Genomic DNA, 13,714 nt, shown 5'->3' on the forward strand with positions numbered 1-13,714 from the left:
TCATGGATTAGTAAAGTTAGTGACAGATCTGTACATTTTACTGTAGATTGCACTGTACTTATGCTTTCAGAGAGTTGGGAAACAGACATTTGCTTTTGCCAGGATAACTTTTTGTAAGGCTCAAATTCCCAAAATGTCCTTTTTGCCTGATTTTTTTTTTCATGGTAGGGCACTCCAGGCAGTAACCCCTAGCATCAGCTCCCAAAATGCACTTTGGGGAATGTGACGCTGTCCCGACTCTTGGCCACAATTCAACTTTTTATTTTTTTTTATTTTTTTGCTCCTCCTTCATTGTCCTTAGAAATAAAACCAATAGAAGAGACTAAGCAGGATTTTGCCTCTGAGTAAATCTGATATTAGTGCAGGTACACGTGGGGAAAAAAGAGCCATTCAGCACTACTGGTACAATGCATTCTTCTGATTGGCCAAACACTGTCAGCAACGAGTTAACCTTTTATGGTGTCTTTTGGGAAGGTCACTTGCCTCACTAACAGACCAAATATATACATCAGAAAATGGAAACTGTCAACCTTCAACTCCTGCAAATAAAAGAGTTGAATTTTAACGTCTCACATTATTCTTTCTTTTACTAAAAGCTTACCTTTCTTTCTAGAATATCAGCATCAACAATAACGTATCTATGTATTATGTACCTCATAATTTTTAGTAAGGCCTTTTCTGGTTTCTTACAAGGAAATTTCAATTGCTAATTAAATGACCTATGGTATATAACAGCAAGGAATGACAAATAAGAGGTGCTTGGTCCAGAGGAGTTCTTGTTTGGCACCGGCACTGGTCAGTGTAGGCACAAGAGAGCTGTACTAAAAGATGGCAATTAGTACTGCGCTAGAGGTATTTGGTCTTCAAAGCTTTGGGGCTGGTTGGGCGTCCCAGTAACTGAGCTCCTCCTCCACTGATGGACCAGATGAAGGCAGGCTGGTCTGGTCTATTTGGTCCGTGTTGCTCCTGTAGTTAGATTTCCGAGGGTTTTGAAGAATTCCTCCATCTCTTGCTGAAGGAGAATGTTGCGATTTTCTGCATCTTGATGAGCCCGCTCTGAGTTCCTGAGTCGGATCTCCAGCATGTGAAACTTCTTCTTCTCCTGGTCTAGCTCCTCCTCGAGGCGGTTTATCTGGGACTGGTAGTTGGAACAGGACTCTTCCAACCTCAAATGAAATAAATATAATTAATAATAAATATTACATGTATGAATAATAATGAATAAATAAATAATACATTTTGATTTTGAATGGCTATTCTAAACAGAATGACAAATGACTCATTCGTACTTGCGGATACGGACTTCATAGCTCGCCCTCTGTTTCTTCAGTTCCTGCTTGAGCTGGGCCACCTTGCTTGTGGCATCTTCATTTGTTTCTGCAAGATCATCATCTTCATTGCAGCTTGGACTGTGATCCAAAGTATTTGCACAGTCCTTCAACTGTGTGGGCCTCTCTTGACTCGGTTCTAATTTTGTTGCTTTATCACTCCCTTCTGGCTCAGACAATGAAATTTCGTAAGACGTCCAGATGGACGAAGTGTCAGCAGGTAGACTTAGACTGGAGGGGGCCACGTTGTCATAAGCAGACAGTCTGTGGGATTGGTGGAGAGCTCTGTGAGACAAGGATGTTCGAGAAGAATCTTCATCAGAGTCTCTGTGAGAGTCTTTAAGAGTAGTTTCTTTAAGGGAGAGGGTTGAATCCTTTAGCGATACAGTTGAGTCTTTTAGTCTCTCCCCAGATGAGGTGGTACGTCTGTGTGCTCGGAGGGATGACAGACCATTCATTAACCAGTTGCTCCCCCCGGCAGCCGACACGTCCCCTGCAGATCCCCCTATTTTCCCTCTTGGCCCACCTGAGGTTGCACTGCCCTTGAAGGTGGATCTCCAGGAAGGCAATGCTTTAGCCTGTTTGCTAGGGCTAACAGCTGCATCGCTTCCAACTTTTCCTTCAGTCTTGATGTCTTCCTCTGTCTTGCTTTTGCTCTTCCCTTCAGTCTGACTTTCCTCACCCTTGTCCAGTGTAACAGGGCTCACTGCTGTTACTTTAATGTCTGTAGAAGAAGTGGAAGGTTGGGCTTTTTCATTAGGCATTTTGGAGCTTGTCCCTGAGGGATGTGGGTGGTCAGGGTCTTCTTGTGAAAGCCATTCCACCTTGCACCTTTGGCTCTCCTGGCGCTGTATGGGAACTTTAATCTCTGTTTCTGGCTCCTCACGTTGGTAAAGTCGTGAGTGTTCACTAATCAGCACAGTCATTAGGTGCTGCACCTGCGTACTTCCTGTTTAGAATGGCAAACAAAAATACAACAAATTTCTCAAGTTATCTTGAAACTTTGTACACACTGATTGAAATTCATGCTTTTATTCACAAATTTGCATTAAATTAGCAAAGATCGATGTGCTCTCTAACCCTCCATCATGGTGACTGGATCCTCCACTCTGGGCCGAAGGATATTAGGTCCAAACACAGTGGCCAGGTTCTGAACACTCATCTTATTCTCATTGGAGTGAGACTGCACCTCATCCAGAAACCTGAACAGACACAACCAAAAGCAAAACTTATTTTCATATAATCATCAGTGCTAAGCTTTGCTAAAGCTGGCTTTAAAAAATAATCAGGTCGGATGATTGAGAGGTCTCATTGTGACTGGTGCGTGGGATTTTTTTTCCATAATGTAAGGAGTTAGAGAAGATATGCAATTATGCACAGTGATGTCACTTCCCCTGATGAAGACAATGTGGGTGTAATGAATGTCTCTGGTTTGATAAGCTGACAAATCATCAGTTGTGAAGCCGTGAAGGCAGAATAATGAGTCCCATCCCAATGACATCAGCACTGATATATATATATAGGTGACAAGATACACTTTACGTACTTGCAGATGTACTCAAGGAGGTTGTAGTTGACCTGAGGAAGTGATTTCACCTGTTTGCCGAGCTCTGTAATACCCTTGGAAAAAAGTAGATGTTTATTGCTAAGAACAGATTTTGAAATGTACCAGTAAAGTCTTAAGTAGACAATTCAATACCATTTCTTTATCCTTGGTAAGAAGCTGAGCGCAAGAGAGAAACTGTGTGTATTTGGAGAATGGGATTATAGGCTCTGGCAGCTCTCGTATGTACAGCTTTAACAGTGATGCCACTGTGTGGACGTCTGTGGAACTGAAAGAGAAAAGGACTGCACAATATAGAGTACTATTCCATACAGATAATGGCTTAGCATACTGTTGTGGATAAAATTCCCCCTCCCACTGCCTCACCTGTCAAACACTGGCTTCTCACCGCGGTCAAAGGCATCCTGCAGTTCTCTAACATGATTGGTCTGTCCGGGGGCCCTGAAAAGGCCTTCCTCCTTGAGTCCATTTTCACGGATGAAGCATACACACTGCTCAACCAGCACAGGGACTAGTCTCTGAGGGCCACATTGGGATTCATACAACATTGTCTCCTCTAGGTGCTGCCCAAAGACACCTTCAGTCACAAAACCAAGAAATTCATGTGACTAATAGCTCAAAAATTTTCTTATGCAAACCCCGTATCCCTTTTTTTAAGGCATGCAGACCCTTCTGTGTTCATGTGTGTCTATATAAGGACATTTTAAAGACTCAAACCTCCACCAAGTGGAGCCCATATAGCTCTACGTATGGCTCTGACCCATTCTTCCATGTCGCTCTGGGAGCTGGCCATCAGCAGGAATGATTCATGGCTTATACCAGTTCGATCCTTTTCTCCAGCCCCTGCTGAAAAGAAAGCCATGCTTCAATTTTGTCTTGGTCCCTATGGAATAATGACTAGCACATTTCAAATTCACTATTAATCATATGGAATCAAACACAAAACAGATAGCACCTCTGCAAATTAGATTGCAAGTGACTTTGCAGAATTACTTTGTTTACAGATCCAGCTGCTAACATCAATATCAGTATTCTCAATAACCTCATTAGCTCAAGCACCCCTGTAAAGTACAAAGACACAATCATGCAGCTCTGCCTTTTCTTCCTCTGGGTGAACACAGCTTGATGCCACCCGGGATGACATTTCAGTTTGACATTTAGTTCATTTCAGCACAGCTTTGATTACCGTTGTACCCCTGTGCCTTTGAAGAGGTGGAAATACTCAGCAGAGATAAAAGCATAAAACTTAACTCACATATTTTAGAAAAAGCAATACAAAACACAGGATTTGAAAAGGGGGTTTAGCACGGATTGCACATGGCTCATTGTGGAGAATACATATTAGTACCCGCATTCATTGCTAAGTCCTGCACTGTGGTGCATAGTGTGTTGTGTGTGAGAGACAAACAACCCAGAAAGAGAAGGCTTCCCATGGGACACCAGCAACTGCAGCATGCTTTTCACTCTTTTCTCTCTCTGTCCTGGACCTTTCCTCACATGTGTTTTCACACTGTTTTTTTCCAACTAGACAGTCTTTTCCTACAAGGTCACATGAGACTGAGGGCAGTGTATTTGCACATAATAAACCATTTATTACAAACTCTACATTTTTATTGCCAGCCATTTTCCTAAAATAAATGTGTTTTATATATTTCTGGAACAGCTAAATTGAATGTATGAGGGAAAAAAATCCACTTATATTCCAATGGAAATTTGATATTCATGCTTCTGTAAAAAGAAATGAAACAGCTGATTTTATGTAAGGTGGTAAATAAACAAAAGTAAAGTACTCCATAAAAAAATTAAAGTACATTTGGATATTAATATTCAAATCCATTGAGCAGCAGGAAGGTGTTCATGGTAAAAAGAAAGTACACCCCCTTTTAAATTGGGATTTTATGCATCTAGATATGATAAAAAAGAATCTGCATGTCTTAAAATTATGTAAATACAACCTCAGATGAACTACAAAACTGTGTTGTTATTTATTTAACACGTGCTAAGCCATAATGCAGAGGCAGTGTGTCAAAAATTAAGTGCACCCTTACTACTTTGATAGGAATTAAGGAGGTAAGTAAGAGCCAGGTACTGCTGATCAAATGTATTTAATTTCCTGATCATCAGACAGTGATCATCTAGAAAGTAGATGTTTGGCAGTTTGCTTCTGTGGAGGATTCAGATATTAACCAACACAATGCCTAGGAGGAAATATGTCACTAATGATCTTAGAGATGCAATTGTTGATTTCCAAACAATTTGAAGTCTATTATTTTACAGTTAGAAAGATTATTCCGAAGGGGAAAACGTTTAAGACCTTTGCCAGCCTTCCCCAGAAGTCGAAGTCCCAGTAAATTCACCCAATGGTCGGACCATGAAATACTCAGAGAAACTGAAAACAAACAAACAAAAACCTTAAGAGATAAGACTCTACAGGCCTCAGTTAGCATGTTAACAGTTAAAGTTCATGACAGTAGAATGACCTGTCCGAACAGTTGCCAATAAAAAGCATCTTATTTCCAAAAAGAGCATTGCAGCTTGGCTTAGGAGGGTTAAAAACCTTCTTTGGACAGACAAAATCAAACACAGCATTTTAGCACAAACTGTCAAGCCCAGTGGTGGATTGTGATTTGGGCTTATTTTGCAGCCAGAGGACCTGAGGTCAAATGTGAGGTCATCAATCTGAAAGATAAAGCTTAGATGAAGCAGCAAATCTACAAGAAAATGGTTGAAAATAAAAAGAATCAAAGTGTGAAATGTCCCAGTCAAGGTCGAGACCTCAACCATGAAATACTGTGGAGGGATCTCAAGCATGCTGTGGACAAATGAATGCCCACAAACCTCGATGAGCTGAAGCAATGTTGTAAAGAAGAGTGGGACACAATTCTTTGACAATAATTTAGGACACTGATAAAATCATACAAGAAATAATAACGTGAAGTTATTATTGCTAAAAGTGGTTTTACAAGATCATGTCAATGTGAATCACATAGTTTTTATACACTGCTTTGGCATTTTGGATTCATTTTGGTTAAAGAAATAATCATGTAATATGTATGTGTTGTTGTTGTTCACTTCAGGTTGTATTGAAATGGTTTTAGACCTCGTTAAGGATCAGATTATTATTATTTTTATCACATCGTGATATATGAAGCCTTAGAATTAGCAAAGTAAAAACTGTAATATCTACATAGAGTACAGTGGCTCAAACATACGGAAGCGTAGAGCTGCCACCCAGGCAAAAGAAAAATACAAGTGTATCACGTTATAACGTGAAAGGTTTATTGTTCTAACAAGATACTTTTCCTGTTTGTACAATATACTATCATGTTTGTACAATATACTTTTCACGTTTGAACAACATAATATCACGTTATTACAATATACATAATTATCACGTTCGTACAATATTGTACGAACGTGATCCTATATTGTACGAACGTGATAATTATGTATATTGTAATAACGTGATATTATGTTGTTCAAACGTGAAAAGTATATTGTACAAACATGATAGTATATTGTACAAACAGGAAAAGTATCTTGTTAGAACAATAAACCTTTCACCTTATAACGTGATACACTTGTATTTTTCTTTTGCCTGGGTGGCAGCTCTACGCTTCCGTACAAACATACACCTAGTGAATGCATTTAGCATTATCAGTATCAAAAGTAAAAGTGCTCACTGTGTACGAAAATGGCCCCAGTCCGGGATACATTATATTCTAATTACATTAATTATTAATGCATGCATTACTGGAGGATCTTGCTTTTACGTTTAGTTGCAGTGGGGCACATTTATTTACAGCTGGGTACTTTTATCTGTTAGAATTCATTGCACTTTAAGCTCATTGTAAGCATGATTTATGTATATCTATATATAGTGACATTTTGAACAATGACATCAGGGAGGCATCTTAATATCCTAAAATCATTCTTCACTGTGACCATCTAAAACTACCAGATGGTACAAGAGATACTTGGATCAGCACAGGTTAAACAGAGGTTTGCTGCATGTATAGTCTGATCACAATTTTAAGCAACACAGAGAAAAGTACCGCTAGGTAAAACATAAAGTTTGACTTAAAAATCTAAAGGGAGCCAAGTGCGAAGTTTTCTATTTGGCACTCGGTGCTAAACAGATTGTTCAGCATCTCTTGAACAAGGCTTATTTACTTACTTGTTTCCTTATATAACAGAACTGTCACTATGCCAACTCACCTGGAACTATTTCAAAAAGGTGGCGGCCAGGCTCGTCCTGATTGGCAGGCACCTCATTGACCTGACTACCCTGTAGAGGAATACAACCCTGCCGGAGAAAGGCGAGGAAGGTGTGAGATATCAGAGGTTCTGGACAAGGGCGTGTAGTGAATGTTAAATATTATGGAGCGCTGAGTACACGGGACTCTGGGCAATTGTCCAACAGAGGGAGGCAATGATGATGGAGGGAGGAATGACTCAGGGAAACATCTCTTCATCTACTTATCCTACTGGTGCTTCCTGATGTACTAGCATTTTTGATCCTTTCAGCACAGATAGGGTCAAAGGTCAAAAACTAAGTGCTTCAGACACAACCACAGGGTAGGTAGTTACCACATAATCAGTGTATGTGTCAGGGCAGTAACAACACGCTATGGCTTTAATGGAGACTGTGGGGAGGTCTTAATGGAGCTGATTTTCTGTGTTAAAGATAATGATATTTACCCAGCCATAGCTCGACACCAAGTATTTCATTTAGCAAACAGTTTTTAAAAAAAAACACACGGTCACTTTTATTTCACTTGGCTATTTAAGAGAATGGAAAACACATTTGGTTTTATTTTAGTTGAAAAACACAGTCGAGTGATCAGTTTTGGGTTCTAAATACTAATCGGATCAGTTCAAGAAGTTGGCTCAGATGTTTCAGGGGGAATACGATGGAATATAACAGAGCAGCCTTGCAACAGGTGTCAATATCTCATATGTGCTATTTTGCAATACCTGTGCTTTGCTTTCATCCTGATCCTTGTAGAAATACAGAGCTTCGGTCCTCAGGACAAACCAGCGCAGCTGCCAGTTTTTCATGATACTCCGCTGTCTCTTGAGCCAGCCCGCCTTCAGCGCTTTCTCATGATCCAGAGGAGAACAGGGCCTGGAAACCCTTGTCAACTCTCCGAGAACCATGCTTTTGGACCGTGCTGCATGGGTACACACATTGAGATCAGAAAAAGAGTGACAGAGACAGTATTCCACAAAGACACGGGATAAGTAATTTTCTAAATCTTTCTTTGTAGTCTCCCTCGGGTACCGCTAAGCCCACAGCATGGGCCATGCATCAAGATTTCATCTGAATTCAGCCTACAAAGGGAATGCCTCCATTTCACTGCAAAGCCATCTTGTTTTAAGAAACCCGTCTATTTCTGTACATGTTTTAATTTGTTTCAGATATTAACAAGGGCATCCATTATTTCCAGTCTCATTGCTATACATAGACAGGTTTTGCTTTGGATCAGACTGTGCTTTGACTGCTACAGCCGGAATTAAAATATGGATTATATATTAGCATCTGTATGCCAAAGGAATGGAGCAAAAACTGTGACAGTAGAGCGATCCCTGGGGAGTCAACCAGCAAGAGAAAAGAGAGAGATAAACACAAGGCACAGGCAGAGGGGAGAAGAGAGAAATCAATGGCATCTTTTTTCCTTGTTAATTGCATTTTGCTTTCTGCTGAGGACAGCAGGGAAGGTATCTTTAAGGGCCTGGACAGAGATCTCTCTTTCCTTTCCCTCTCCTGTTTCTTCTCTTCATCTCTCTCTTCCTCTCCCTCCCTCTCTCTTTCTCTCGCTCTGTTATCAGCTCTCTGTCTGGACTCCTCATTTCTATTTCTCCCCTTGCTGGACATCCTTCCTTTGCAGAGTCATGATTGCTGAGAAGGAAGAAGAATGACTGTGTGAAGCAGTCATTTCCAAAATGACAGCTGAAGCAGGCTCATCAAGGTTTATAAATACAGCAGATATAATGTAACCGTGTCTCATACTTCTATATAAAAACAAAACAAAACAAAACACATAGAAAGTAAAGCTTAAAAATTGTATTACTGAAGTAAAGTACAGCATCTTCAGCAGTATTTGAGTGAATGTAAGCCTTGAACAGAACTATAGTCATACGTTCTGGTGCAAACATGACAGCTATACATCCGCCCACCGTAGTATCAAAAGTAAAAGGGCTCACGCTGGTTAAGATTATTAATGGTGCATTACTGTAGCGTTTTGCTGTTTGGTTTCATGTTTGGTTGCAGTGAAGCTGACTGAAACTATTTTATTCACCACTGAGTAGTTTGCAATTTAAGCCGATTGTAAGTGTTGTAAAGGTATATATAAACAGTTTAATCTAAAGTAACAAGGTCTCACTGTGGTGGTAGCAACAGTAGTGGTATTTGAATATATTCTATGAGGTTTTACCTTGTGGATAGCTGCTCCAACCTTTAAATGATTGAAATGTAAATTATTTATGTATTATTGAAATAATTCAGTTATTAATATAAAATGTATTATATGTCATTACCATTTGAATGAGATAAGGGTGCAATAATACATTTATTAGTGATGATGATAAACACAGCTCAGTTCACAATGGTTTTCCTCTCAATTTTGAATCTATGGTATCTCAAAAGGACCACATAATATTTGCTAAAGCCCTTATGTTATCCACTCAAATGTTTCAGTAATCATCCAACTATACAGATAATAGAGAAGCTTCATCTACATCATTCACAGTTTTGTAAATGTCTTCCAGCATAACAGAGTAGGATCCAGACCCAGCTCTGAGATGCTGTTTGAATTTGCCCTAAAAGATGCTGCATAAAAGGGTCAGTGGAGAGCAGAGCTGGGAATCTAATCAAAGGAGGATACCATTACAGCAAATGAGAGATGGCAAGCGCACAAGACATGGCAAGCAACTACAGCTACTGCACTCTCTGACTGTATTCGTGAAGGAGAAAGAGGAGGCACTTCTCCACCCCATCATCTTTTATGATCCGATTTTTACGGCTGGTCTAGAACAAGTGATCAGCTGCCAGGGGGGAAACGAAGGAACATCTTCGCCTAAAGACACAGAAAAATGAAGCTTCACGAAGAAGATGTATCGGAACAGCAATTTCAATAATAATCATTTTTTCCTCAAATTAAGGTGGCAGCTGTCACAACTGCCCGTGGCACCTGCAACAGTGTGCCAAACTGTGTGTTATCTAGCAACCGCTTGCTATGAAGAGCACAGGAAGTATTTATACACTGCATCATGATGATCTCGGTGGCAGGAGCTGTTCCTCTGATTTACAGCTTCCATATTAATCTTCACAATATCATGTGAGAGGAACATATATTTGGTGTCCCAACTTCTGTGGTCACAAATGGATTTTACCCAGCATTAGAGGAACTATGTTTGAGAGTCAGCTGTTGGGATTTACAGGGGCAGAGAGTCACGCATTCCTCCCAATTGGATCTCTGTCACCTGCCAAAAACCCACAGCCGAATAGCTGGGGGAAACCTTGAACAGAGATACAGTCATGCGTTCAGGTGCACACGTCAGAATACAAGTGATTTTGAGACCGATAATTATCTTCCCAGCACCGATGCTTACTACAACGTGCCTCATCTCCATCAGAATTAAATCTTCTAGGAATAAGGGTAGTGTAATCACCTGAGGAAGACATGTCGGATTACATCACCCTATAGTAGAGCCTGTTAACACTCAGTGAGCTCTCCACAGAACAGCTGAAGCCACTACACTCAGGATCATGCAAGAAAATGAATCAAATTGCTAGTAAAATGCTCACTAGGATGCAAGGACACACTGCTCTGCATGTCATTATCAGTGAAAGCACTAATGACAATATTGATGATAGACAATGAAAAAGACAGCAGACTAAGCTCTGCAGCAGCAGCAAGTTAAATAAAAAAGGAAAAGAAAAAAGAAGCAGAAAGCAGCAAGAAAGGAAGGCAAGACAGAAAAATGAAGCCAGGATGAAGGATGGAGGAAAGGGAGGAGGGACTGTGCTTACCCCGGCGTGCCTGTTTTATCTTGGGGCTCAGCATGGTTACCGTTGCTATACTGCTCCTTCTCACAGAGACATGACCGCATCCCTCTGTTCACACACTATTCCTCACATACACGCTCTACCGGCTCCTCTCGCTGTTGCCTCGCCCTGTTACTCCTCATCCTCTTCGAGCATCTCTCTCCCTGGCTCACAGTCTTGCACTCTGTCTGATTTTACACTCACACACACATACACACACACACTTAACCTCACACTCTCCTCTGGATCCCCTCTTTCCTTTACGTCTGACTCCCCCTCTCTGTCCCACTGGCCCAGTACGCTGTTGTTCCTTACATACCTAGAGCCCTGCCTACTCTCTCCCTCTCTTTCTCTTTGGTCTGTCTCTTTATCAGTCACTCTGCCTTCTGCTGCACACTCTCAGTATCAATTTCTCACCATAAATACGTCTGGCTTGGTGTCCTCTGTCTTGTCATCCTTTTCTGTGTTTTTAGCTTCGCTATTGCTCCACAGTCTTCACAATCCCCACAGCTGGTTGTGGAGATTTGATTATGGGCTCATGTGAACCCTGATGTACAACCTCAGATCAATATATTTGATTCCACTGACATCAGTCTCACCACTAAGTGTTATGATGCAGTGAAAGTAGATGTGACACCGCGATGTCGACGTATAGCTGTAAATCTCAGAAGTTTTGCTGATATCTTTAAATGGAATTAAATACATTCAACCCCTGTGACAAGCAGGCATTTAGAAATGTAACATTTATTCAGCTGTTTTAAGACTTTAGAATAGACATATAAAAAAACTGCAATGTATGTGAAAATGTCTGGATATCCTTCTAGTTCTAAATTCATCAACATCAACTTTTTTTCCTAAGGACATCTTCAGAACTTCACGATTTTTCTATTTCTTCAGACCTGAAGAAGCACCTACCGCTGACTCCCCTGAGGTCCTGAGTCAGCCGAGCACCTGGTGAGGATCTAAAAATGAAGCTTATTGATGCACAACAATCAGAGACAAGTTATAAAAAGGTTTCAATTTCCTCTGTCTGAAAATGTCATTAAAAATGTCACTTAGAGGAAGTCAAGACAAGAACTAGAAATCCATTAATAACCTTTAGAAAAAACTGTCTGCTTGGGAGGAGAGATGGTGCATCATCCACAGCCACAAGTCAGTGTATGAAGTTTGTAAGGCAACATCTTGATCTGACAGCTATTATCAGATAAAGTAAAATTAAGTCACAATCACTCGGACTTTGGAGAAAAGTCCATTAGACTTTTCTAAAGCATTAGAGCAGTGGATCCACATAAAGTGGAAAACACTAAAATCCACTTAGAAAGCTTTTCCCCTGTCAGGAGATTAAACTGAGGCCAATCTTGCTGGGAGGCAACATCCCCATCCACTGGACCGCCCTAACATTAACATTTTAAAAGAATGTCTTTTTAAATCTCTGTGTTTTTTGTGTGTTTTTTTAAAGTATGTAAGCTTTGACCATATAATCCATCGCAGACATTTGGCAGAACAGATTTTGGGTGGACATATGTTCAAATCAAACAAAACTGTATTGTAAACACTCGTATTAAGTATCCTGTTTCACTCAGGGTGAGATTTACAGTCGGACAGTAAATGCCAAACTACCTCAATCACTCAGTAATTTGTGTGGTAAAAACCAAAAGTCTCGAGGGTGTGATGTTCTTGTTCCTGTTCAGCTTGTTCTAAGGTTGTAGTCTGTTTAAAAGCCTCCAAATCATGAAATCAAGAGGGTGGATGAGACCAATATACATTACAGAGACGCTGTAAGAAGAAAGAGCTGACTGAGATTTCTGTAACAGTCCGTTATTTACAAATGACACCAAACGTTAGGACTTTATGAAGGAGAAGCATTTGTAATAACATAACTTTGGCCATAGAAACAGCTTAAACTCTCACAGGCAGTACAAGGATCACACAGATGGATACAGAAACACTGATGAAAAAGACAAAACAAAATTACTACTTAACTTCATTTGAGAGCTCAGATGAAGTTAAGCTTAAAATAAATAATCAGCTTGTATTATATGGTGACATTCAACACAAAACAAGTTAAAAACTGAGCTTTACCTGCTAGTTCCTTTGCTTTGTCACTGATATATGGAGTCCTGTTAGGATTCATGGCATTGAACTTGTGTGCACCGTAGGTATCCTTCTCCACCGGGGCCATCTCTAGAGCCATAACACAAGCAAGCAAGCACATTCAGGCTCTAAACAATGACAAAACTGAAGTCTCAGTCCTCTGCTTAATAGCCAATCTCCAAGAAACAAATCAAATGACATTCACATGCTCACAGAAAAGGGACCACTATAGTTGCTATCAGTAACGCCTCTGACTTGTCTCTCAGGAATGCTGATGTGAACAGACGGTGATAGAGGGAAGGAAATAGAGACTGTCATGCGAGCATTACTTGCCATGTCGTCTTGGATGGATAGACCGGACGACTCTCTCTCTCTGGAGCCAGACTCTCCGTGCAGCGAAAAAAAAAAAAGTCACACTGTCTGAGGCATCTGCAGTGATAGGTACTGCTTTATAGGGAAATAACACACAGCTGTGGGGTTCTCCCACTGTCCTTGTCCTCATTTTTAGTCTGTCTCTCACTCAGGAAGTGAGCTGGCCCGATGAAGAAGTGAAAACTGCTGACTTGTGTACAAAAATAATATTAGTTTCTCCTTTAAATGGCATCACTGTACTGCTCGTATCACTAACAAGACAGCAAAATAAAGCGCTGTAAATGGTTTTCCAATATGTAAATCAAG

General features: G+C 40.5%; 1 protein-coding gene across 4 annotated transcripts; it reads right to left on the reverse strand.

Annotated features, from left to right (window-relative positions):
* Positions 1-256: 256 nt before the first annotated feature.
* arhgap22a (Rho GTPase activating protein 22a) lies at positions 257-13,443 on the reverse strand. Of its 4 annotated transcripts, none has more exons than XM_086259614.1 (10): positions 13,025-13,443; positions 7,870-8,066; positions 7,111-7,198; positions 3,610-3,735; positions 3,259-3,469; positions 3,028-3,160; positions 2,875-2,948; positions 2,409-2,530; positions 1,290-2,277; positions 257-1,166 (listed from the first exon to the last, which is right to left on the reverse strand). In XM_086259614.1, the coding sequence occupies exons 1-10, from the start codon at positions 13,155-13,157 to the stop codon at positions 947-949; spliced, it is 2,292 nt and encodes a 763-aa protein (XP_086115740.1). In that variant the 5' UTR covers positions 13,158-13,443; the 3' UTR covers positions 257-946. The 4 variants fall into 4 exon arrangements, with proteins under 4 accessions (XP_086115740.1, XP_086115739.1, XP_086115742.1 ...); XM_086259613.1 differs by having other exon boundaries at positions 3,610-3,738; XM_086259616.1 differs by lacking the exon at positions 13,025-13,443 and adding an exon at positions 10,928-11,290 and having other exon boundaries at positions 3,610-3,738.
* Between the last annotated feature and the right edge of the window lie 271 nt (positions 13,444-13,714).

Source organism: Aulonocara sp. 'chitande type north' Nkhata Bay, linkage group LG13, assembly GCF_057382095.1.
Source record: "Aulonocara sp. 'chitande type north' Nkhata Bay isolate Kocher_YH1m ecotype deep benthic linkage group LG13, A_spYH_male_GT1.1, whole genome shotgun sequence".
Taxonomy (NCBI): Eukaryota; Metazoa; Chordata; class Actinopteri; order Cichliformes; family Cichlidae; genus Aulonocara; species Aulonocara sp. 'chitande type north' Nkhata Bay.

Bases quoted from the DNA above. Each gene is read 5' to 3' on its own strand.
- arhgap22a (XM_086259613.1), bottom strand. From the start codon at position 13,157: ATGTGCTTGCTTGCTTGTGTTATGGCTCTAGAGATGGCCCCGGTGGAG. The intron at 3,739-7,110 runs GTGAGTTGGCAT...CTTTCTTTTCAG, and splicing joins CCTTTTTGAAATAGTTCCAG to CAGGGGCTGGAGAAAAGGAT. The intron at 1,167-1,289 runs GTACGAATGAGT...ATTTCATTTGAG, and splicing joins TATGAAGTCCGTATCCGCAA to GTTGGAAGAGTCCTGTTCCA.